The sequence below is a fragment of the Heterodontus francisci genome, chromosome 6 (genome assembly GCF_036365525.1).
Source record: "Heterodontus francisci isolate sHetFra1 chromosome 6, sHetFra1.hap1, whole genome shotgun sequence".
NCBI lineage: Eukaryota > Metazoa > Chordata > Chondrichthyes > Heterodontiformes > Heterodontidae > Heterodontus > Heterodontus francisci.
In genome coordinates, this window is record NC_090376.1 from 58194688 (window position 1) to 58217816 (window position 23129).

General features: G+C 42.9%; 1 protein-coding gene across 3 annotated transcripts in view; it reads right to left on the reverse strand.

Annotated features, from left to right (window-relative positions):
• Nucleotides 1–7242: 7242 nt before the first annotated feature.
• The window catches only part of aasdhppt (aminoadipate-semialdehyde dehydrogenase-phosphopantetheinyl transferase), a 73397-nt gene continuing 57510 nt past the window's right edge, over nt 7243–23129 (reverse strand). Inside the window, exons 4-6 of one of the 3 annotated variants that reach the window (XM_068033744.1) lie at nt 16751–16912; nt 9688–9765; nt 7243–7696 (exon numbers count right to left, since the gene is read on the reverse strand). In XM_068033744.1, coding sequence (XP_067889845.1) covers nt 7535–7696; nt 9688–9765; nt 16751–16912 — 402 coding nt within the window. In that variant the 3' untranslated portion in view covers nt 7243–7534. Of the gene's footprint in view, nt 7697–9677; nt 9766–13710; nt 13975–16750; nt 16913–23129 lie in introns of those variants that run through there. The other 2 variants (XM_068033746.1, XM_068033745.1) reach the window with 2 other exon arrangements.

The following is a 23129-nucleotide window of genomic DNA, read 5'->3' on the forward strand; positions in this document are numbered from 1 at the left end:
CCTATCCCCTTCCCACCCTTTGTCCCTTTCCGATTTGTGGGGGTGACGAGGAAAGGTTCTCCCCTGGGAAACCGACTTATAAATTAAAGCAAACTCATCAGCTGGAACGGCCGCTTGCTGGGCTCTCTGAACCTGGTGCTCCTCTACATGGGTCTTTATGGAGAGTGAGAGAGAGAGTGTTTAAATTCCTCTAACAGAATTACTTCTGTGAGAGTCTCATAGCTGAGCTGTACTTCCAGAGCCCTCAGCCACTGGTCAAACTCCAGATAGGTTTGATTAGCTTGCTTCTTGAGGGTTCTAAACTTTTTGGCAATAGGCTTCAGGTACTAATTCATATGCCCCAAGGATAGCATTTTTTGGCAGTTCATAATTTGATGAACTCTCATCTGGCATCAGGGAATAAACTTTATGGGCTTTTCCCGTTAGCTTGCTTTGTAATAAAAGAGGCCAGGTCTCAACTGGCCATTTTAGCTGCCTTGCCAGTTTCTCAAAGAACACCAAAATTCTTCTACATCCTCCTCATTGAATTTTGGAATTAGTTGAGCTAGTTTTAGCAATTTTGTACCCAGCCCTGAATTACGCTCCTCCATATTGGCTATGCTTTCACTGGGGTTACTTTGTTGCCCCCTAGTTAATTCAAGCCGTTCAGCTCTCTCTCTTCGCATTCTTCCTGGAATATTCTTTCTCACTCTCCAATCTCTCTCATTCCTTCTCCTGTCTTTCTCTCTCTCTCTCCTCTCTTTCTTTCTCTTCACGTTCCTTCTGGAAGGTTCTCTCTTCCTCCCCCTCTCTTTCCTCAAATTCAAGTTTCCTCTGCTCCAATTGTATCTTTGCTTACAAAACCGTTGGAGTCTGCTTCTAACCCTGTTTCTGTTTCTTCAGATTCAAGGGAAAAATGGTTGGCTACTAGCCTTGCCACATACAGTGATCCCACACTACTCAGCCAATTTCCTCAACTCCTCCATAGACAGTGCTTTTAACTTATCCCAAGTTTCTTCACCCTGGCTTGGAGAGCTACTAGATTCAGCTGCAGACATGTTAGTATTCAAGCACACACAACCCAAGAAAACCTGTATTGAAATGTTGCTCTTTTTTGATTGGGAACAATTTGGCTTCCCACTTTCAATTTCTCATTTGTCTGTGGGCCAATTCCGGACGCTAGCACCCAAATTTCTCTTACGACCAGATGAGAAAGAGGTCTAGGGTTCCCTTTCAGCCTTCTTGTCTTACTGTAACAGGGCTTAATTTTAAACACACTGTTTTCCCCCTTGGTGAATCTTTGTTCACCGCTTTCCAATTATAAGGCAAAGAAACCAGCACAAATAGGTTTTCTTAGGTTTAAAGAAGAAAAGTTGGAATTTATTAAACTTAAACTCTAATTCGGTTAACCCCTACGGATACACGCCATGCCCCACGCTCGCATGCAGATGCAATACACATATGCAAATAGAGACAGAGAGGAGCAAAAGAAAAATAAAGTGGAAAGGTTTGAGGCAATATCTGAAGAGTTGTTGTTATGGTTCTTCGAGCTCACTGTAGAGTCCTTGATTATAGGTAGATCTTGCTTTTCATTGGGGCCCAGTATTCTTCTTAAACCTTGTTCATTGTCGGAGACTTTTCTCTCTTGGGGTTCATGTGTCTTTAGTGGATTCAAAGGCTTGTGAGAAAGAAATGGGAGCAGACAGACAGGAGAGAGATCTTCTCAGTCCAGGAGCAAACAGACTTTCTGCCCAAAATGTTTGTACAAATTCAAAAAACTCAGGTTGCCCAGCAGGTTAGTCATGTGGCTAGCTGGTTTGACCATGTCTGTTTGTGTATTCGGTCATCTTAGCAGTCAACCTGGAATGTGAGCTCCCCACATTCAACGTCTGGTGATCAAAAGTCCATTGTGGGTTGCATGCGTCAGGGAGTAGCTCCTTTGTCCTTCCAAACACACACTGTTAACTTGCAAATGTCTTTCCAGCCAGGGCTGATCTGTTTAACAAGTCCTTTCTTCACTCCAGTAACAGTTTAAAATCAATGTTCATGACAAAATTTATGTGCCTCATTCTTGGCAGTTGGGGCTTAGCCTGACAATATCATGTGCCCAAAGAAAGTTTGCAAACACTCAGGACTAAGAGTGACATGGGAACTAGTAAAAATATCCTACCAGTCCGAATCCTGAAGGATATGCATCAGGGTCGTTGGAAATTAATGATAGAACCAATAACTGTAAAGTTAACTGCATACACCGGGTCACCCACCCCTTGCAGTGGCACACTAACAAAGAAATGCAGCTCTGACAAGTCGGCATGGAAACCACAAATATTTTACCTGCTAGACATGAGCGGACCAGCAGTGGCAGGACTACCGATATGTAAGGACCTCAACATCATGTCTATCCATGAGATCACCAAAGTACCCATTAGAGCTGAAGAGACCAAGGTCAGTCCAGGAGGTACAACAAATGTAACTGGACAGGTTTGACACCATGAGCGATTTCAAATGCGATGCCGTACTGCAACTGAGAGAGGATGCACTCACTGTGTCATGATGTCTGAAACGGAGTCACAGTTCTTCCAGGATCTCAGTGGTTCTGGTTGGGAGAGTATCAGCCCTTCTCTGAGATGCCATACCAAGAGAATGAAGATCCAAATTCAGATGGTGAAAGCTCTTTGACACCAGGCAGTGTCTCTTCGCGCTCCACTGACTCAGACAAAGAGACTGACGTCGTAACCATTGAGAAGCAAAGGCTGGCAGTGGGGAGTATTGCCAAGGGGAAATCTCCAAAGACTGGAACCCGCTTGCAGACTCTGGCCAGCATCAAACGGTGCAGTCTGGAAATCCAGCAGCAGCACAATAGCGCCCTCACCTCTGCTCTCTATAGAACTGTCAGCCCCAAAACCAGAACAGACAAGTACCTCCACGAGGCCAAGTATTCCTCCCCCAACAATCCTCAACCTTGAGCCCCTTCAGATGCAGAAGATGAGGAGAGGCAAAGGACACACAATGTCCTGAAGAGGCAGAGGAAGAATGAGCTGAAGCAGTCTGTTATCTCTTCGAGATCAGGTGCTGGAACTTTCCAAGAATGATAAGGCCTCAAAAGTGGTCATCTGGAGAAAAGCAACAGAGTATCTTAGCAGGCTGAAGGCAGAGCAACAGAAACTGAATACAGAGAGGGAGAAACTTCAGAAAAAACAGCAACAGCATAGATGCAAATTCTCTGATACGGGAGACACTACTCGAAACACAAGGGAGAATGAAGATGGTGCATGACTGACATGCAGTGACGGAACAACAGTCAACACATTGACAACATGTCTGCAAACCAAGTACAGCCAAGGGCGAAATCCACATCCTCTGGTTATACCACAACAAGATCTGGAAGAGTTGTCAAACCACTGAAATGATACATAGGCTAAGATTCTGCACTTGTAAATTTCACAATCCTTATTTTTATACTTGTAAATTTTATAATCTCTATCCCTGTATAACTAATTTTGATATCCAATTTTGTGTGTTTTTACTTGTAGCTTAAGAGACTTATCTTTGGAAAGAAAGGGGATGTTGTATGATCGCTTTAATAGTGATGTCTCTTCAAGAACTCAGTATGCTAATGAGCTAAGTACCAGGATGTAGTCATAGTCTCCCTGTACAGCAACACCCTGGACAAAGGTTCTGTAGATAGTTTGCTTTGCATTGTATATACTAGTTTAGCTGTTAATAAACCTTCCAGAGATCTTCAAGGAACTGGAATCCACATACCTCATTGTGTTGCTTAAGACAACACAAAGAAACTCATGATACTTAGTAAGCCCTGGATATATCTCGCTGAGTTTTTGCTTTTCAATGGATATATTTTTGTTGAATATTTTGAATTGTTTCTTTAAATGTTTCCCAGTTTATTTAATGCTACACCTTTTATTTTATTTACCCAATCAACCTTTGCCAGCTCTCCACTCATACCTATGTAATTGGCTTTGTTTAAGGTTCTTGTTTGTGATTGAGTATGTCGTTTTCAAACTTAATGTGGAATTCAATTATATTATGATCACTATTTGTCAGTGGATCTTTTACGATGACATTACTAATTAACCCTGTCTCATGGCACAATACTAGGTATAAAATAGTTTTATCCCCAGTTGGTTCCACAACATATTGCTGCAGGGAACTGTCATGAAAGCATTCTACAAATTCATCTTCCAGACCACCTTTACCAATTTGATTGGTTCAGTCTATAAGATTAAAATCCCCCATAACTATTACATTGCCTTTGTTACAAGCTCCAATAATTTCTTGTTTAATGTTCTGTCCAACGGTCTGACTGCTGTTAGGGGGTTTATAAACTACTCCCACCAACGTTTTCTGACCCTTGCTATTCCTAATCTCTACCCATACTGATTCTACTTCCTGATTTTCTGAGCCAAGATCATTTCTCACTCATGTCCTCAAGTCATTCTTTATCAGGACTACCCTTCCTCCTTTTTCATTCTGCCTGTCTTTTCAAAATATTTTGTATCCTGGAATATTTATTTCCCAACCTTGCTCACCTTGTAACCATGTCTCTGTAATGGCAATTAGATGTAAACCATTTATCTCTATTTGTGCCACTCATTCATCTTATTGCGGATGCTCCACGCATTCAGATAAAGTGACTTCAATTTTACTTTTTTTTATTACTATTCCTTGCATGGGCCTTACTCTCTGATGCACTATTACTGTTAAACTCTCTGTGCCTTCCTGTCTCACTCAGCTTTTCTTTATTCACATCGATACACTTTTCTATTCGCTCAACTTTTATCTTTGGATTTCTAAATCTCTTTTCACCCGAACCCTCCTTTCTCTCCCTTAGTCTAAAGCCATTTTTCCCTAATCTGCCCATATTTGCTGGTGCACTCTATGTTTGTACACTCTGTCCCTTCTTGTCACACTCTGATTATCATTACCCATAATGCTACCTTGCACTATTGCCTTGTCCTTTCTCTAACTTTCCAAATCTTCCCTTGTTTGAACTCCCCCCTCCCCCCCGCTATTTAGTTTAAAGCCCTCTCTACAGCCCTAGTTATACGACTCGCCCGGACACTAGTCCCAGCTAGGTTCAGGTGAAGGAGGATGGAGAGATGGGCACCAGCAGTGCCAGACAGTACCCAAACCATTCTTTCAACAGAACTATCCTTAGTTCTTTTTTGAGACCATTTCACTCAACTTCATACAATACTGGTAGTTTCATGTGGAATTGTCTTTGACTAAAGACAAGGCAAAGAAACAACTTGGCTCATCGCTATGCCTTTGAAAAATATATTTTGGATTAGACTTAACTCCCAAGAATTGGTCTCGGCAGGTACAGGTACAGGCTAAAAATCGGAGGTAGATTCTGCAAGAAACCATTTCATATGTGGATGAGAAAACTGAAATACGAAATCGGTTCTATTTGAAATAGTGAACATCTAGCTGCACATAAGGAAATAAGAAATAGGAGCAGGAGTAGGCCATTCAGCCCCCCCAAGCCTGCCCTGCCATTCAATAGATCATGGCTGATCTGTCCCAGGCCTCAACTCCTCTTTTGGGCCTGTTCTGCATAACCCTCGACTTCTCGAGATTTCAAAAATCTATCTACCTCCTTCTTAAATACATTTAGTGACCTAGCCTCCACAACTCTGAGGTAGAGAATTCCAGAGATTCACCACCTTCAGAGAAGAAATTCCTTTGCATCTCAGTTTTAAATATGTGACCCCTTATTCTGTAACTACGTCCCCTAGTTCGAGATTCCCCCACCAGTGGAAACATATTTTCAACATCTACCCTGTCAAGCTCCCTTAGAATCTTATGTCTCATTCTTCTAAACTCCAATGAATAAAAGCCTAACCTGTTTAGCCGTTCTTGATAAGACAACCCCTTCATCCCAGGAATCAGCCTCATGAACCTTTTCTGAACTGCCTCCAATGTTAGTATATCCTTCCTTAAATACAGGGACCAAAACTGTACGCAGTACTCCAGGTGTGGCCTCACCGACACCCTGTACAGTTGTAAGACTTCCCTATTTTTAAACTCTAACCCCTTAGCAATAAAGGCCAACATTCCATTTGCCTTCCTAATTACTTGCTGCACCTGCATGCTAACTTCTTGTGTTTCATGTACAAGAACACCCAGATCCTTCTGTACTGCAGTACTTTGTAGTCTTTCTCCATCTAAATAATAATCTACCTTTTTATTCTTCCTACCAAAGTGGATGACCTCACACATTGAACTCCGTATACCAAGTTTTTGCCCACTCACTTAACCTATCTATATCCCTTTGCAGATTCTTTGTGTCCTCATCACAACATGCCTTACTGCCTATTTTTATATCAGCAAATTTGGATACACTACACTCTGTCCCTTCCTCCAAGTCATTAATATAGGTAGCAAATAGTTGAGGCCCTAGGACCGATCCTTGTGGCACCCCACTAGTTACGGCTTTCCAACATGAAAAAGACCCATTAATCCTGACTCTCTACCTTCTGTGTGTTAGCCAATCCTCAATCCATGCCAACACGATACCTCCAATACCCTGAGCTCTTATTTTGTTGCAATAACATTTTATGTGGGACCTTATCGAAAGCCTTCTGAAAATCCAAATACACGACATCTACTGGTTCCCTTTTATCCACAGTGCTTGTTATATCCTTAAAGAACTCTAACAAATTTGTCAAACATGATTTCCCGTGATAACGCAATGCTTGAAGTCTGATAATTGGCTAACTTTTTAAACAATATTGAAAAAAATTAAAAATGCAGCCTTTGAAGCACAAGTGATGTATTTTCTGCCACAATGAAAAACAAATCAAGGCTCATCAGGCAGTGTGTACCTGTTAGACCATGATACAGAGGGATAGGTTCATATGGCGAGCACCAAAGCACATTGAAATGATTCGAAGGGTCAGCACCCACATTGCCCTGTCCCTGTTATTGTCAGATGGCCCAGGTCCACTCCTGTAGGATGCAGCAAATACCAAGAATAAAGAAGAATTCACATTGTAAGTTTTTTCCTCAAAGGTTGCTTATATAAGGTGAGCGATTGCTTGTCTGGATTTCTCTTGCTAAATGGAATCTTACAAAGTATTTACTGCAGTTATACCTTCCCCTTGTCCAAAATTCAGAGAAATTTGCTCTGGGACATGGCTAATCTAGAGTATTTTCAGAAAATATCCTAAAAATCTTGTCTACTTTTAGAATTTCACAACACAGTGATTGATTTCTTCATGAATCATAAGAATGAATAGTCTGCTCTTTGTATCCATTCAACTGTCATACAGACTTTTTTTTATTTTGGACTGCAAAAACACAATGTGAAAAAAATAAAGCCATCAATATGACAATGCCACACTCGTCATAAATCTCCAATCCAAAACTAAAGTGCGCATTAATCATTCTGTACAATGCACGAGAAGCTCTCTCTCTGAGGGAACAGAAAGAATTGATTTATAGTGTGCATTGTTTCCATCAGTTGTCCAAGTTCTGTGATTTTGGTACCCAAGATTCACTGTCGACAGTTCTGCTCCTTACAGTAATAATGTCATACAGGCATCCTATGTTGGCGACTTGCTTTTTCTTGCTTGGCTTGAAAGTTCTCCCAGCATTTAGGATCCTCTGGTGCCATAGTGATGGCTGATGAGATTAGGTCCTTAAAGGTCAAAAGGGTGAACTGGAATGGTTCCTGACTAATATTTTCTTGTGCCTAAAAAAGGAAAAGGGTAGGTACAGAAAAGTTTTGTGAAAAAAATGGTCTTGTAATACTTGGCAAATCATGTAATATAGTATTTTACACTTGTTTACAAAAAACCCTTTAGCCCTGAAGTATAAGGCTACGCATGCAGCAAAAATGTGCAGCATAGGATTTCAGGCGTGATCAGAGTCACTGCACAGCCTGGGAGAATGAAAAAATGGAGAAATGGAAGCCAGCCATCAACATCCTTGCAAAGGAGGGATTACATTAATGGAATCCCACATTAAAATTCATGTTGGACTATCATGCAGTACAGATCATTTGGTTACTACAGTATTAATCTTTCATAGCACTGGATTTTTCCAGGCCAACATACGAACACCTATTAGATTAACCAGTATGCAGACCACATATATATTTATATCAAACAAGTGACAGATGCTACATTTGGCAGGGGCAATATGTTCATCACTTTCCTTGTGAAAAGGAGGCCTCAGTTGACAATGAACCAGAAAGGACTGCAAAATTCCTCTTATTCTCAGCTTGTTTTCTTCCCTCTCTTTTTAAGTGTCCTGGGCTATGTATCAACACTGGCCATGGCGACCTGCAGGTGGCTTTTATTAGAATATATTTATTAATAGAAAACAATTGTACAAGTCTATGCCTATTATCCAGGAAACTTCTATGATTCTTCTGTGGTACTTTTATTATGTGGCAGCCTATGATATCCATGTTGGGTGGTTGCTGGTTGACCAAAGCTTTTTCTGTGCAACCTTGGTTGATGACCCCATTGAGAAACACCAAAAGCAGCAATTTGCAATTTTTAAATGCTTGCCTGAGGGAATGAGACTCCGCATTTTTATTTTTCAGGACTAGTGGGGGTGTTTTGTAATAATTATGACCTATTGCTGTGTTAAACCTCAGTTGCTCCTGATTGAACAAGGCTGAACACTTTCATTGATCTTTACAGTGAGAATAGTGCATAAATAATTGAAGTTCACAACAAATCAGTAATCTCTAATTGATTCTGTGAAGACTACAACTGCACAACCTGTGGAGCAGCAGGGATGTCACTGACAGCCACTTCTAGATTTCCACATTGAGCTGCACATATACAGATGCCAGAAGTTGCTGTCAGTTTTACACATTAACAATGGTGAGTGCTGACAGCCTTGCAGTTAGTGCTACAGCAAATTCTGGGCAATTGTTACTCAGATCTACTCCCAGTAAGGTTCCAGGATAAAAAAATCAGGACCTGGAACAGCAGATGGCAAAGAAACCTCAAAAAGTAAAGGAAGTTCCGAGTTAACAGCTTGTTATGTAGTTATACACATCTAGAAAGAGCTAAACTTTCTGAAACTTGCTCATGATTCATCATCTACTTTTTTGCTTTGTTCCTATTACATCTAACAACAAAATAAACAGCAGGAGCACAACATTCAGCATCATCTCTTCCACTGCCAGATGACAAGACTGACTCATTCTACAGGAACTCTTGCAAAAAGTTCATGGGTAATTTCTGAGATGTTTTTATTTATTTATTTATTTAGAGAAACAGGCCCTTCGGCCCACCGAGTCTGTGTCGACCAACAACCACCCATTTATACTAATCCTACATTAATCCCATATTCTCTACCACATCCCCACCATTCTCCTACCACCTACCTACACTAGGGGCAATTTTTAATGGCCAATTTACCTATCAACCTGCAAGTCTTTGGAGGTGGGAGGAAACCGGAGCACCCGGCGGAAACCCACGCAGACACAGGGAGAACTTGCAAACTCCGCACAGGCAGTACCCAGAACTGAACCCAGGTCGCTGGAGCTGTGAGGCTGCGTTGCTAACCACTGCGCCCTTTTGATGCTTTTACTAATTAAAATCATACAAACACAATTTTTTTGTTCAGACTTTTAATGAACCAATATTAACCAACAAACTTGTTGGGCCTAATGGCTTGTTTCTGTGCCGTAAATATAATGTAATACTAAGTACCTATCGTTACCTGTACAGGGTATTTGCCATCTGTGTCTGGTTTGCCAAGTGCAACAGCAACATGATGGTTATCGTCAAGCATAGTTTCCTAGTAAACAAAATAAAGATCAAATCATTTATAGTTTTGTACATACAAGAATGCAAGACATTAAGCTGAAAGTGGATGAATCCAGACAAAACCATCTTCAGAATTAATTTAAGGTAGTCAAGCTAACAAAAAAAACCTGAGTGCAAAATTATGATCTAAATATAGTATAACTAAATTTAATCCATCTCTGCAATTGTTCACACAGCTACAGAGAATGTAGAGCATAGAAACAGGCCATTTGGACCAACCTGTAACGTGGAGGTCATCTGTGGACTTTTAATTAGAGTGGTTTCAGCTATATCTCTCCACTATTTCTCTCAACTCCCCCATTGCCTGTGCTGTCAGATTGCTTTTCTGACACACAGATAATGAGCCACAATTAACTTAAGTTAAACAGCGGAAGACTGAAGCCATCATCTTCACCTTTGTCACAAACTTTGCCCTTTATTACTGATTCCAGCCACCATCTCAGGTTGAACAAAAGTGTTCACAACCTCTATGCCCTATTCAACCCTGAATGACCTTCCCACCCCATATTCTCTCCACCATAAAGACTGCCTACTTTCATCTCTAACATTACCCATATCAGTCCATTTGCTGAAACTGTTATCCATGCTTTTGTCATCTTCCGACTCGACTATTCCATTGATCCTTTGGCTGCTCTCCTATCGCCCACACTCTGTAATCTTCAGCTTATCCAAAACTCTGCTGCCAATATTCTACACCACACCAAGTCCTGCTTACCTGACTGACCTAAACTGGCTGCTGGCCCCACAACACCACAGATTTAAACTTCTCATCCTGATTTTTAAATCCCTTCATGGTCTTTCCTCTCCTTATCTCAGTAACCTCCTCCACACCTAAAAAATCCCTTAGGACTCTCCATTCTTCCCACTCTGGCCTGTTGTCCAACCCTCCTCCCTTTGCCTCAGCAATAACAGCCATATCTTCAGCAATCTATGCAGTACGCTCTGGAATTCACTCTCCTCCTTACAACCCCTTCTTTATTCATTCCTAATATCTCCTGTTTTAGCTTGGCATTCATTTGTATCTGATTATGCTTCTGTGAAGTGTCTTGGGTCTGTTTTCTATGTTAAAAGCGCAAAATAAAGGCAATTTGTTATTATAGTAAGCATTTAAATTAAGTTTTGCATTTTCAATTATCCGTGTCGCATCAAATTGAATGACATGTTTGAGAGGGTTGAGGCTCCCAAATGATCATACAGTTTTTGTGTGGGTGCAACAATCATCTAATTCATGGTTTGTATTAATTTTCTAGAGGCAACTTATAATTTAGGAATTGTATTTTTTTTTCCATTCAAATGAAAACATCTGAGGCTGAATTTTTATAGCTCGGCGGTGAGCTTCAAAAAGTGCATTGGGCAAGAGATATGTGTGGCGGCTCATCAACATGGAGTGGGCGGACGGACTGCCTGCCCCGATGCCATAGAAGGGGTGGGCGCTTCGTCCCCAGTTACGGGCACCACCGCGCAGGCGCCATTTTTAAAGGGTTTCAAGCTCTGACTGGTCATATAAATTTTTTTAAAGAGAACTGCACGTTGCATTTACATTTAAACATTGAAACCCCTCTTCCACCACCCCCCCCTCCCCCCACGACCAAACAATTCATTTATTTCCCTCTCACACCACCCTCCGGCCACCCCGAAAAACTTCTTTGCCAGTCCCAACCTTTCATCCCCAAAATTGAATATCTTTGCCCTTCAACCCCTTCCCACCATCCCCTCAGCCAATAGTAACAGTTTTCCCTGCTCCCCCCACCCTGAAAACTTCACTCCTCTCCCCACCAGTGTCATGCCTCAGATCTCCGAACGGAGATTTGAAGGCGCGAGAGATCCAGCCACCAGCCGGACTATCAGTGTGGGACGGCCGTCGGGACAAGGTAAGTGTGTATTCATTTGTTTTACATTTATTTAAATATTTAAATGAAGGCTCCACTGCCAAGCGGCCGGGGGGAGGGGGAAGAGAGGGGGGCCCACCACCGCCAGTAAAATGGGGTGGGGCCTTCCCGGTGTCAAGGCCAGCGGCGGGCCTCTCTTGGAAGTATTTTCTGGGCCCCTCCGCCACAAGCCCTGATGTCGGGGGGCTGGTAAAATTCAGCCCTTGGTTCAAGAGGCTGCCAAACAAACCTAGGGTGGTTAAAAATCAAATGGTTGCCCATGTTTATTTAGTAAGGCCATAATGGGAAGTGTGAAGACCCAAAACAATGGGAACCTCTCTGAACTTCTTGATGGAGACAGCGTATCTGCAACTACCTCAATCTGGGGTTTAAATTATTCATATGATTTCCCAGAACAAAGAGAAAATTTGAAGTACAAAAATCTCTCCAGGAGTGCTTACTGAGACAAAATTAGAGAGCTGAGAACCATAAAACCACAGGTTTGCTCGTTTTGAGAGATGTTTTGGGAGTACGGGAGGTAATTAATTTAAATTGCTATCTTGGGCATCCCACATATACAACATTGCTATGGACATAGATGTTGCTAAGGTGATGTCTTTTGGGTCAGGTGTGTTTTTGGGTGCTTGCTGATCATCAGTTGGCGGTTGGCTTTGGAAGCAGCTGGACTCAGGAGCAAAGAGGGCATCAGGAACCAGGGGTGTTTCTGTTTTGAATAAGGCCCGTGTTCAAGCTGGGAAATCCAGATTCGGGAGATCTGATACCTCAGAAGACAGCTGAGAAATTAAGGAACTCAAAGTGAATTCCAAAGAGCTGTGGTACACTTTGGATTGGTCCCAGAAGTGAACAAATTGCCAAGATCCTGTAATGATTAGGGGACTCTTGGAGTGGAAGCAACAGACAAAAAGCAGTGTTCTGTTGAGATTTAGAGCTCAAAGCATACAACTTCATGTTCTGTTAAGATTTTAAGTTTAAAATAGAAATGTTTCAAGTTGTAGTGCTGTTAGTGCTTTGCTTTGTTTAACTCTTGTACAGTAACGTTTCGTTGTTTAAAACATGAAATTCTTTCATTAATTACTGGGAATTCAACTTTCACTTTTTAAAAGTTAATGGTCCCTAATGGGATTGTAACAGTAGGATTGTTATTTGCCATTGATATCTAAAAATTTGCAAATGCAAAAACACACAATGATATATTCTGACTGAATTCCTATTATTTTCAGCTTCTTTCCTTCCCTCTTTTTAGGTTTCCTTGGTATATGTAACAACCTGGCCAAGGTGAAGTGGTAGATGACTTACTATTGTTAGAATGCATTTATTCATAGAAAACAATTGTGCGGTTCAGATGTTGCTATGCAACCAAGGACTAAAGTGGTGTTGGAAAAAAAATTAATAGAATTGCAGCTGCTAGTTTGTTTTGCATAATTAAGGTATCAACACATTTTTGAAAATTAAAACAAAGTCAAAAATTACTCATGCATTTTGTTCAAAACCACAATCTCAGACATGTTTCTCATAATAGAATAGCTTTTTTACTTCTCAAACTCTGATCAGTGTATTAAAACATGAACAAACTTCTAAACATTTTTATAAGACAGACAACAGTACCGTACTGAGTCACTTTTAAAAATCAAGCATTAATAAAACCTGTACTGGCTAGGACTGAGAATATAACATTTCATCAGATAATATTTACACCTAGTTAGTCTTAACATTTATTATATAGTCTTGACTGGCAATATGTTTATTAAGATTTGATGAGATCTATTTTTCGACGTTAGATAATTTAGTTTTCCAGCAAGCACATACATTTTAGCAGCCAGTTAATTAAAATATCCAATCATAAGCAGGATAGTAGACTCTTAAATGCTTCAAAAAAATGCTGCCACAGTAAAACAGAAAATTGAATTTGGATCCAAATGGAGAAGCATGACCATAGAGTGGGTAGGATGTGCTTAATGTTTGAAATTGTCATCAATCCAGCTCTACTTAAAGTAGTTTATCAATGTTTTGCCTACCTGCCATGGAAGGTGGCCTAAGAGAAGGGCCCGGAGTGGCCATAATGTCAATGAATTAAAAAAACCTGGTAACGAGTCAGGAAATAGTTCACCAAAAAGACTGCTCAATGACCAAGCCAGATCAAATAGAGGAGAATCACAGCGGCTGAAGGACCTCTATAAGTGCAAGAAGGTGGTGGTGTAGTAATCAAGTCTGGAATGTTTCTTGGGATGACAGGTGGATACATGGCAGCCTCCATCATCGAGTTTGGTAAAGAGCTTTTCAATATGTTTCACCTTGTTGAATATACCAGTCATAATGTTGGAGAAATAAAATACAAAAGAAAGAAAATGTATATAGTACCTTTAATTTCAAGGTCTTGCAAACAGCAATTAAATAAGTGGCTAGTGAATCTACTAACAGAAAAATATAACAGCACCAAAACAGATCTTGCACAGGAGCTGTTCATTAAATGTTCATTAGCTTTGTTGCTGGTGTGGCCATTAATTTGATGCAATACACTACTGATATTTATTGTGCTTCTTGCTGTCCACAGATGATCCTGGACCATCTGAAGTTTGTTCTTAAAGACAGCAACAATGTGTAAGGAAGTGTTGATCGGGGCAACTGAAATTGCATTGGCAAGAAGGATTTTTTCAATAAAGTTGTCATGAACTATTCAAAAATGTTAGCTTATCACCTAGTCCACATGAAGTGTACCTGTACAATTCTCTTTGATATTAACAGGTATGCCTCAGTGAATGAAGTTAGCCAACACATAAACTGATTCTAATCTTTTGGTAGCGTTATAGTGCAAACCTCACCTCAATCCAAAAGTGTTAAGGGTACCAAAGTCACTTTTTAAGAGAAAAAACATTTGCTCTATCGTGGATTCTATTCTTCTAAGTGCTTGTTTTTGTTTATTAACATTTAGCATTGGTTATTCTACTGACCAAGATAACAATAATGAAGTACAATTGATTTAGATAAAATCTACAGAATGATCCAGATTTTGTAATAAAAACAGAAATACTCAGGTCAAGCAGCATCTGTGGAGAGAGAAGCAGAGTAGCGTTTCAGGTCTGTGACCTTTTATCAGAACTGGCAAAGGTTAGAAAATAATTAGGTTTTAAGCAAGTGAAGGTGGGACGGGGAAGGGATGGGAGGTTTGGTGGGGAAGAGAACAAAAGGAAAGGTGTGTGATAGGGCAGAGGGCAGGAGAGATTAAATAACAAAGATGTCATGGGACAAAGGCAAAGAGAGTGTTAATGCTTGTGGTGAAAGACAAAGCATTCGTGCAAAGAGAGTGTTAATGGCAGAGTAAGATTTTGTATAAGACTCAGATTCTGTGGTCAGCAGCAAAGTGATGGCACTTGCCGCTGATCTCGAAGAGATCTTTCTGGTATGGATTTTACCTTTCCCTATGTTAATTTCACTCTGCTATTGGGGATTCCCAGCGTCCAGCAACAGTGATATCATCAAGCAGGCTAAGCAGCCAATCGCATTGAAGAATTCTCTCAGGCAGCAAACCAGGAGGTAAAAAGTACTGATTATCCATCACTTTTTAATAACTTGACAGAGTGAAATAAACATTGAGTCATACACATGGGATGAAGGTAGAAGTTGAAACATCATAAACTAACTTTTTTCCAGGGCGGGGGGGGGGGGGGGGCGGAGCGAGCGGGCGGGGGGCGGAGCGAGCGGGCGGGGGGGGAGGTGGAGCGAGCGGGCGGGGGGTGGTGTGAGAGTGCACCCGCCACCGCCAAGGTCTTCGGCCGCGCTCTCCCCACTTTCCCCACTCTCTCCCCGCGTTATGTGATGACATCATCTGCGCATGTGCCAACCAGTCCTGGCAATACGGAACGCAGCGCATGCACAGAGAGGAGGTGCCAATCTGCACATGTGCGCATTTTGGCGCAGTCTGATGATGTCAGCTGCCGGCTGCAATGTCAATAATCACTGTATATTTCAAGTATGTGCCAATTAACAGTGGATTAACAATTCAAGTTCAGGAAAATTGCATCTGCTTCAGCAAAAGCAAGTGCGTTTTCATAAGTATCTGCTACTTTTGGACCTTCAACTTCATCTAAAACACAAAATTATTTGTATAAAATTTAAATGCTCTCAAATAAAACCATAATCCTTTTAAAAAGAGTATGTTAAAAATGGATGAATGGATAGTCATATTTATATTGTGCATCACTGATATGTCTGGATGCTGTTCAGATCTATTAAGTGTTTACAAGTTCCACTTTTGTGCACTAAGTAAGCAAAAGAACTTATCACAACATGCAGTTCTATTCACTTTAAATATGTTGCAATTTCACAACTTGCATTTATATAGCACCTCCAATGTAGAAAATCCCATAGCTTTTCACAGAAGCAAAACAGGAAAGAATGGATGCCAAACCAAAGGAGGAGATAATAGGAGGGGTAATTTAAAGTTTGATCAATGAGATGACTATTAAGGAGGGTTTAAAAGGAGAGGTGGCAGAGAAGCAGAGAGGTTTAAGGAAGGAATTCCAGAACACAGGGTCTAGATGGCTTGACGGTATAGCCACTAACGGTAAGTGAAGGGAGGGGTGGATGTACAAGAGGCCAGACTAGGGGGAAACAGAGGGTTCTGGGGAGAGGGAGTTTGCAGGGCTGTTGATGGTGGATGTTACTGACACAGGGCGGGGTTAGGCCATGAAGGGATTATAATTTTAATTTTGTGGTGTTGGAGACTGGGAGCCAATGTAGGCGAGTGAGGACAGGGGTGGAGTGTGGGACTTGATGCAGGATGCAATGCAGACAGCAGAGTTTTGGATGAGCTGAAGTTAAATTTGCAGCCGAAGCTGAATTTCACCATACTTTTGCAGATAATTAAGAAAGGTGAAAGGCAATTCTAGATACCATTAACAAACTGTCAAGATAATGTCAAGACAGAATGCACAAAGTGAGGGAAAAATTCTCAAGAACTTACATCCCTCACTCACTTAAGCAAATAATCAGAATCAGCAAGGATTTTCAATAAGGTGACCATTAGTAAAAGTCAAGTTACTTTGTTTAATCTGCATTATGTAATCTTACCTCAAATACCCATGTTTCTTCCTGGTCTCCATCCAAAAACATTACTGTTTCCTTAAAAACCTGCCCTTCTTGCAAATGTAATGGCGAAGCATGGAACTCAATTCTCTGCAGATTAAATCCGACTCCAACTCCTACTGCCTTTAAAAAGCTTTCTTTCAAAGCCTGGAAAATAAAGAATTGGAACTTGGAACTATTAGATTTTTCTAAATTGAAAATAAATTATATAAACTCTTGACAGTTAAGTGAATCTTGAAGTAACATGAAACCATTTTGTATGATGTAGGAGAAATGCTCAAACCAAGCTAATTATTATAATATTAATACTGAATTAAGTTCTTCTTTCTTCTTTCTTTCTTTTGGGCCTCCTTATCTCGAGAGACAATGGATACGCGCCTGGAGGTGGTCAGTGGTTTGTGAAGCAGCGCCTGGAGTGGCTATAAAGGCCAATTCTGGAGTAACAGGCTCTTCCACAGGTGCTGCAGAGAAATTTGTTTGTTGGGGCTGTTGCACAGTTGGCTCTCCCCTTGCGCCTCTGTCTTTTTTCCTGCCAACTACTAAGTCTCTTCGACTCGCCACAATTTAGCCCTGTCTTTATGGCTGCCCGCCAGCTCTGGCGAATGCTGGCAACTGACTCCCACGACTTGTGATCAATGTCACACGATTTCATGTCGCGTTTGCAGACGTCTTTATAACGGAGACATGGACGGCCGGTGGGTCTGATACCAGTGGCGAGCTCGCTGTACAATGTGTCTTTGGGGATCCTGCCATCTTCCATGCGGCTCACATGGCCAAGCCATCTCAAGCGCCGCTGACTCAGTAGTGTGTATAAGCTGGGGATGTTGGCCGCTTCAAGGACTTCTGTGTTGGAGATATAGTCCTGCCACCTGATGCCAAGTATTCTCCGAAGGCAGCGAAGATGGAATGAATTGAGACGTCGCTCTTGGCTGGCATACGTTGTCCAGGCCTCGCTGCCGTAGAGCAAGGTACTGAGGACACAGGCCTGATACACTCGGACTTTTGTGTTCCGTGTCAGTGCGCCATTTTCCCACACTCTCTTGGCCAGTCTGAACATAGCAGTGGAAGCCTTACCCATGCGCTTGTTGATTTCTGCATCTAGAGACAGGTTACTGGTGATAGTTGAGCCTAGGTAGGTGAACTCTTGAACCAATTCCAGAGCGTGGTCGCCAATATTGATGGATGGAGCATTTCTGACATCCTGCCCCATGATGTTCGTTTTCTTGAGGCTGATGGTTGGGCCAAATTCATTGCAGGCAGACGCAAACCTGTCGATGAGACTCTGCAGGCATTCTTCAGTGTGAGATGTTAAAGCAGCATCGTCAGCAAAGAGGAGTTCTCTGATGAGGACTTTCCGTACTTTGGACTTCGCTCTTAGACGGGCAAGGTTGAACAACCTGCCCCCTGATCTTGTGTGGAGGAAAATTCCTTCTTCAGAGGATTTGAACGCATGTGAAAGCAGCAGGGAGAAGAAAATCCCAAAAAGTGGAAAGAGCCCTTTCCTATCCTGAGTGGTGTGAAACAGGGCTGTGTTCTCGCACCCACACTTTTTGGGATTTTCTTCTCCCTGCTGAATTAAGTAACACCTAGTAATCATATAAAACTTAACACCAGCAAAGTAGAATTACATAGCATCTACACAAAAACAGGTCATTTGGTTCAACTAGTCTATGATCCATACGAGCCTCCTCTATCCCTCTTCATCTAACCCAGGGCTGTCCAACCTTTTCGGGCGGAGGGCTGAATTATGATTTTTGCTCGGGCCGGGAGCCGGTAAGCAAATTTCAAAAGATAAAGGCAATAAAAATTCATCTTACTCATAAATACAACAACAAATGTGCATTTTGTGAAGAAGCTTTAAATGAAAAGACTAATTTATTGACTTACTTTCTCGTCACTATATCGAAAACTGATTTAGTGACACACCTGGCATTGTTTTTGCTTGCACAATAAGTAGTCAGCTTCTGCCCGCACACGTAATGTAATGATACAGATTATGATCTGTCTCAATCCCTGTGCTCCCCCCTCCTCCCTCTGGTTTCCCACCTCCTCTCCCTCTGGTTTCTCCCCCACCCTCCGCCCCTCTCTCTGGTTTCTCCCCCACTGCACCCCCCTCCCTCTCTCTCTGCGTTCCCCTCCCCCACCTCTCTCTCTCACTCTAGTATCCATCTGCCCCCCTCTCTGCGTTTCCCCACCCTCTATCTCTCGCTCTGGATCCCCCCCACTCTGCGTTTCCCCCCACTTCTCTCTCTCTCTCTGTTCCCCTCCCCCACTCTCTCTGCGTTCTCCCCCTCCACACGCTCTGCATTCTCTACCCCCCTCCACACGCTCTGCATTCTCTCCCCTCCCCACACTCTCTGCATTCTCTCCCCCCCCTCCACACTCTCTGCATTCTCTCCCCCCCCTCCACACTCTCTGCATTCTCTCCCCCCCCTCCACACTCTCTGCATTCTCTCCCCCCCCTCCACACTCTCTGCATTCTCTCCCCCCCTCCACACTCTCTGCATTCTCTCCCCCCCCTCCACACTCTCTGCATTCTCTCCCCCCCTCCACACTCTCTGCATTCTCCCCCACCCCCCACACACACACTCTGCATTCTCCCCCACCCCCCCACTTCTCTGTTCCTCTCTCTCGCTTTGTTCCCCCCCCACCACCACTCTCTCTCTCTCCCCCCCTCCCTCTCTTTGACAGTTGCACTGAGCAGGAGTGCTCAGCACTTGGTTTTGCAGTTGGTTAGTTTGTTTAAAAACATCACGCTGAGTTTCACATCTTCCCAATATCGGACAGATTTGGGGTTTTCCAGCGGGCTTTAAAAAAAAAAGTCAGTAAACCCCAAATCTGTCAAAGCTGGGAAGCAGGTTCCTGCTTCAGCAGCTGTAAGCTGTGAAACTGACAGAATTAGAATTAGAATATTACAGCGCAGTACAGGCCCTTCGGCCCTCGATGTTGCGCCGACCTGTGAAGCCATCTGACCTACACTATTCCATTTTCATCCATATGTCTATCCAATGACCACTTAAATGCCCTTAAAGTTGGCGAGTCTACTACTGCTGCAGGAAGGGCATTCCACGCCCCTACTACTCTCTGAGTAAAGAAACTACCTCTAACATCTGTCCTATATCTATCACCCCTCAACCTAAAGCTATGTCCCCTTGTGTTTGCCATCACCATCCGAGGAAAAAGACTCTCACTATCCACCCTATCTAACCCTCTGATTATCTTATATGTCTCTATTAAGTCACCTCTCCTCCTCCTTCTCTCCAACGAAAACAACCTCAAGTCCCTCAGCCTTTCCTCGTAAGACCTTCCCTCCATACCAGGCAACATCCTAGTAAATCTCCTCTGCACCCTTTCCAAAGCTTCCACATCCTTCCTATAATGCAGTGACCAGAACTGCACGCAATACTCCAGGTGCGGTCTCACCAGAGTTTTGTACAGCTGCAGCATGACCTCGTGGCTCCGAAACTCGATCCCCCTACTAATAAAAGTTAACACACCATATGCCTTCTTAACAGCCCTATTAACCTGGGTAGCAACCTTCAGGGATTTATGTACCTGGACACCAAGATCTCTCTGAGATCATCTACACTACCAAGAATCTTCCCATTAGCCCAGTACTCTGCATTCCTGTTACTCCTTCCAAAGTGAATCACCTCACACTTTTCCGCATTAAACTCCATTTGCCATCTCTCAGCCCAGCTCTGCAGCCTATCTATGTCCCTCTGTACCCTACAACATCCTTCGGCACTATCCACAACTCCACCGACCTTAGTGTCATCCGCAAATTTACTAACCCACCCTTCTACACCCTCTTCCAGGTCATTTATAAAAATGACAAACAGCAGTGGCCCCAAAACAGATCCTTGCGGTACACCACTAGTAACTAAACTCCAGGATGAACATTTGCCATCAATCACCACCCTCTGTCTTCTTTCAGCTAGCCAATTTCTGATCCAAAGCTCTAAATCACCTTCAACCCCATACTTCCGTATTTTCCGCAATAGCCTACTGTGGGGAACCTTATCAAACGCCTTACTGAAATCCATATACACCACATCCACTGCTTTACCCTCATCCACCTGTTTGGTCACCTTCTCGAAAAACTCAATAAGGTTTGTGAGGCACGACCTACCCTTCACAAAACCGTGCTGACTATCTCTAATGAACTTATTCTTCTCCAGATGATTATAAATCCTGTCTCTTATAACCTTTTCCAACATTTTACCCACAACCGAAGTAAGGCTCACAGGTCTATAATTACCAGGGCTGTCTCTACTCCCCTTCTTGAACAAGGGGACAACATTTGCTATCCTCCAGTCTTCCGGCACTATTCCTGTCGACAATGACAACATAAAGATCAAGGACAGAGGCTCTGCAATCTCCTCCCTAGCTTCCCAGAGAATCCTAGGATAAATCCCATCTGGCCCAGGGGACTTATCTATTTTCACACTTTCCAAAATTGCTAACACCTCCTCCTTGTGAACCTCAATCCCATCTAGCCTAGTAGCCTGAATCTCAGTATTCTCCTCGACAACATTTTCTTTCTCTACTGTAAATACTGACGCAAAATATTCATTTAACGCTTCCCCTATCTCCTCTGATTCCACACACAACTTCCCACTACTATCCTTGATTGGCCCTAATCTAACTCTAGTCATTCTTTTATTCCTGATATACCTATAGAAAACCTTAGGGTTTTCCCTGATCCTATCCACCAATGACTTCTCGTGTCCTCTCCTCGCTCTTCTTAGCTCTCCCTTTAGATCCTTCCTGGCTAGCTTGTAACTCTCAAGTGCCCTAACTGAGCCTTCACGTCTCATCCTAACATAAGCCTTCTTCTTCCTCTTGACAAGCGCTTCAACTTCTTTAGTAAACCACAGCTCCCTCGCTCGACAACTTCCTCCCTGCCCGACAGGTACATACTTATCAAGGACACGCAGTAGCTGCTCCTTGAATAAGCTCCACATTTCGATTGTTCCCATCCCCTGCAGTTTCGTTCCCCATCCTACGCATCCTAAATCTTGCCTAATCGCATCATAATTTCCTTTCCCCCAGCTATAATTCTTGCCCTGCAGTATATACCTGTCCCTGCCCATCGCTAAGGTAAACATAACCGAATTGTGATCACTATCACCAAAGTGCTCACCTACATCTAAATCTAACACCTGGCCGGGTTCATTACCCAGTACCAAATCCAATGTGGCATCGCCCCTGGTTGGCCTGTCTACATACTGTGTCAGAAAACCCTCCTGCACACACTGGACAAAAACTGACCCATCTAAAGTACTCAAACTATAGTATTTCCAGTCAATATTTGGAAAGTTAAAGTCCCCCAGAACAACTACCCTGTTACTCTCGCCTCTGTCGAGAATCATCTTCGCTATCCTTTCCTCTACATCTCTGGAACTATTCGGAGGTCTATAAAAGACTCCCAACAGTGTGACCTCTCCTCTCCTGTTTCTAACCTCGGCCCATACTACCTCAGGAGACGAGTCGTCAAATGTCCTTTCTGTCGCTGTAATACTCTCCTTGATTAACAATGCCACACCCCCCCCCTCTTTTACCATCTTCTCTGTTCTTACTGAAACATCTAAATCCCGGAACCTGCAACATCCATTCCTGCCCCTGCTCTACCCATGTCTCCGAAATGGCCACTACATCGAGATCCCAGGTACCAACCCATGCTGCAAGCTCACCCACCTTATTCCGGATGCTCCTGGTATTGAAGTAGACACACTTTAAACCAGGTTCTTGCTTGCCAGTGCCCTCTTGCGTCCTTGTAACCTTATCCCTGACCTCACTACTCTCAACATCCTGTACACTGGCACTACAATTTAGGTTCCCATTCCCCTGCTGAATTAGTTTAAACCCCCCCGAAGAGCACTAGCAAATCTCCCCCCCCAGGATATTGGTACCCCTCCGGTTCAGGTGAAGACCATCTTGTTTGTAGAGGTCCCACCTACCCCAGAAAGAGCCCCAATTATCCAGGAAACCAAAACCCTCCCTCCTACACCATCCCTGCAGCCACGTGTTCAACTCCTCTCTCCCTAATCCTCGCTTCGCTATCACGTGGCACGGGCAACAACCCAGCGATAACAACTCTGTTTGTTCTCGCTCTAAGCTTCCACCCTAGCTCCCTGAATTTCTGTCTTAAATCCCCATCTCTCTTCCTACCTATGTCGTTGGTGCCTATGTGGACCACGACTTGGGGCTGCTCCCCTTCCCACTTAAGGATCCCAAAAACACGATCCGAGACATCACGAACCCTGGCACCTGGGAGGCAACACACCAACCGTGAGTCTCTCTCGTTCCCACAGAACCTCCTATCTGTTCCCCTAACTATGGAGTCCCCAATGACTAATGC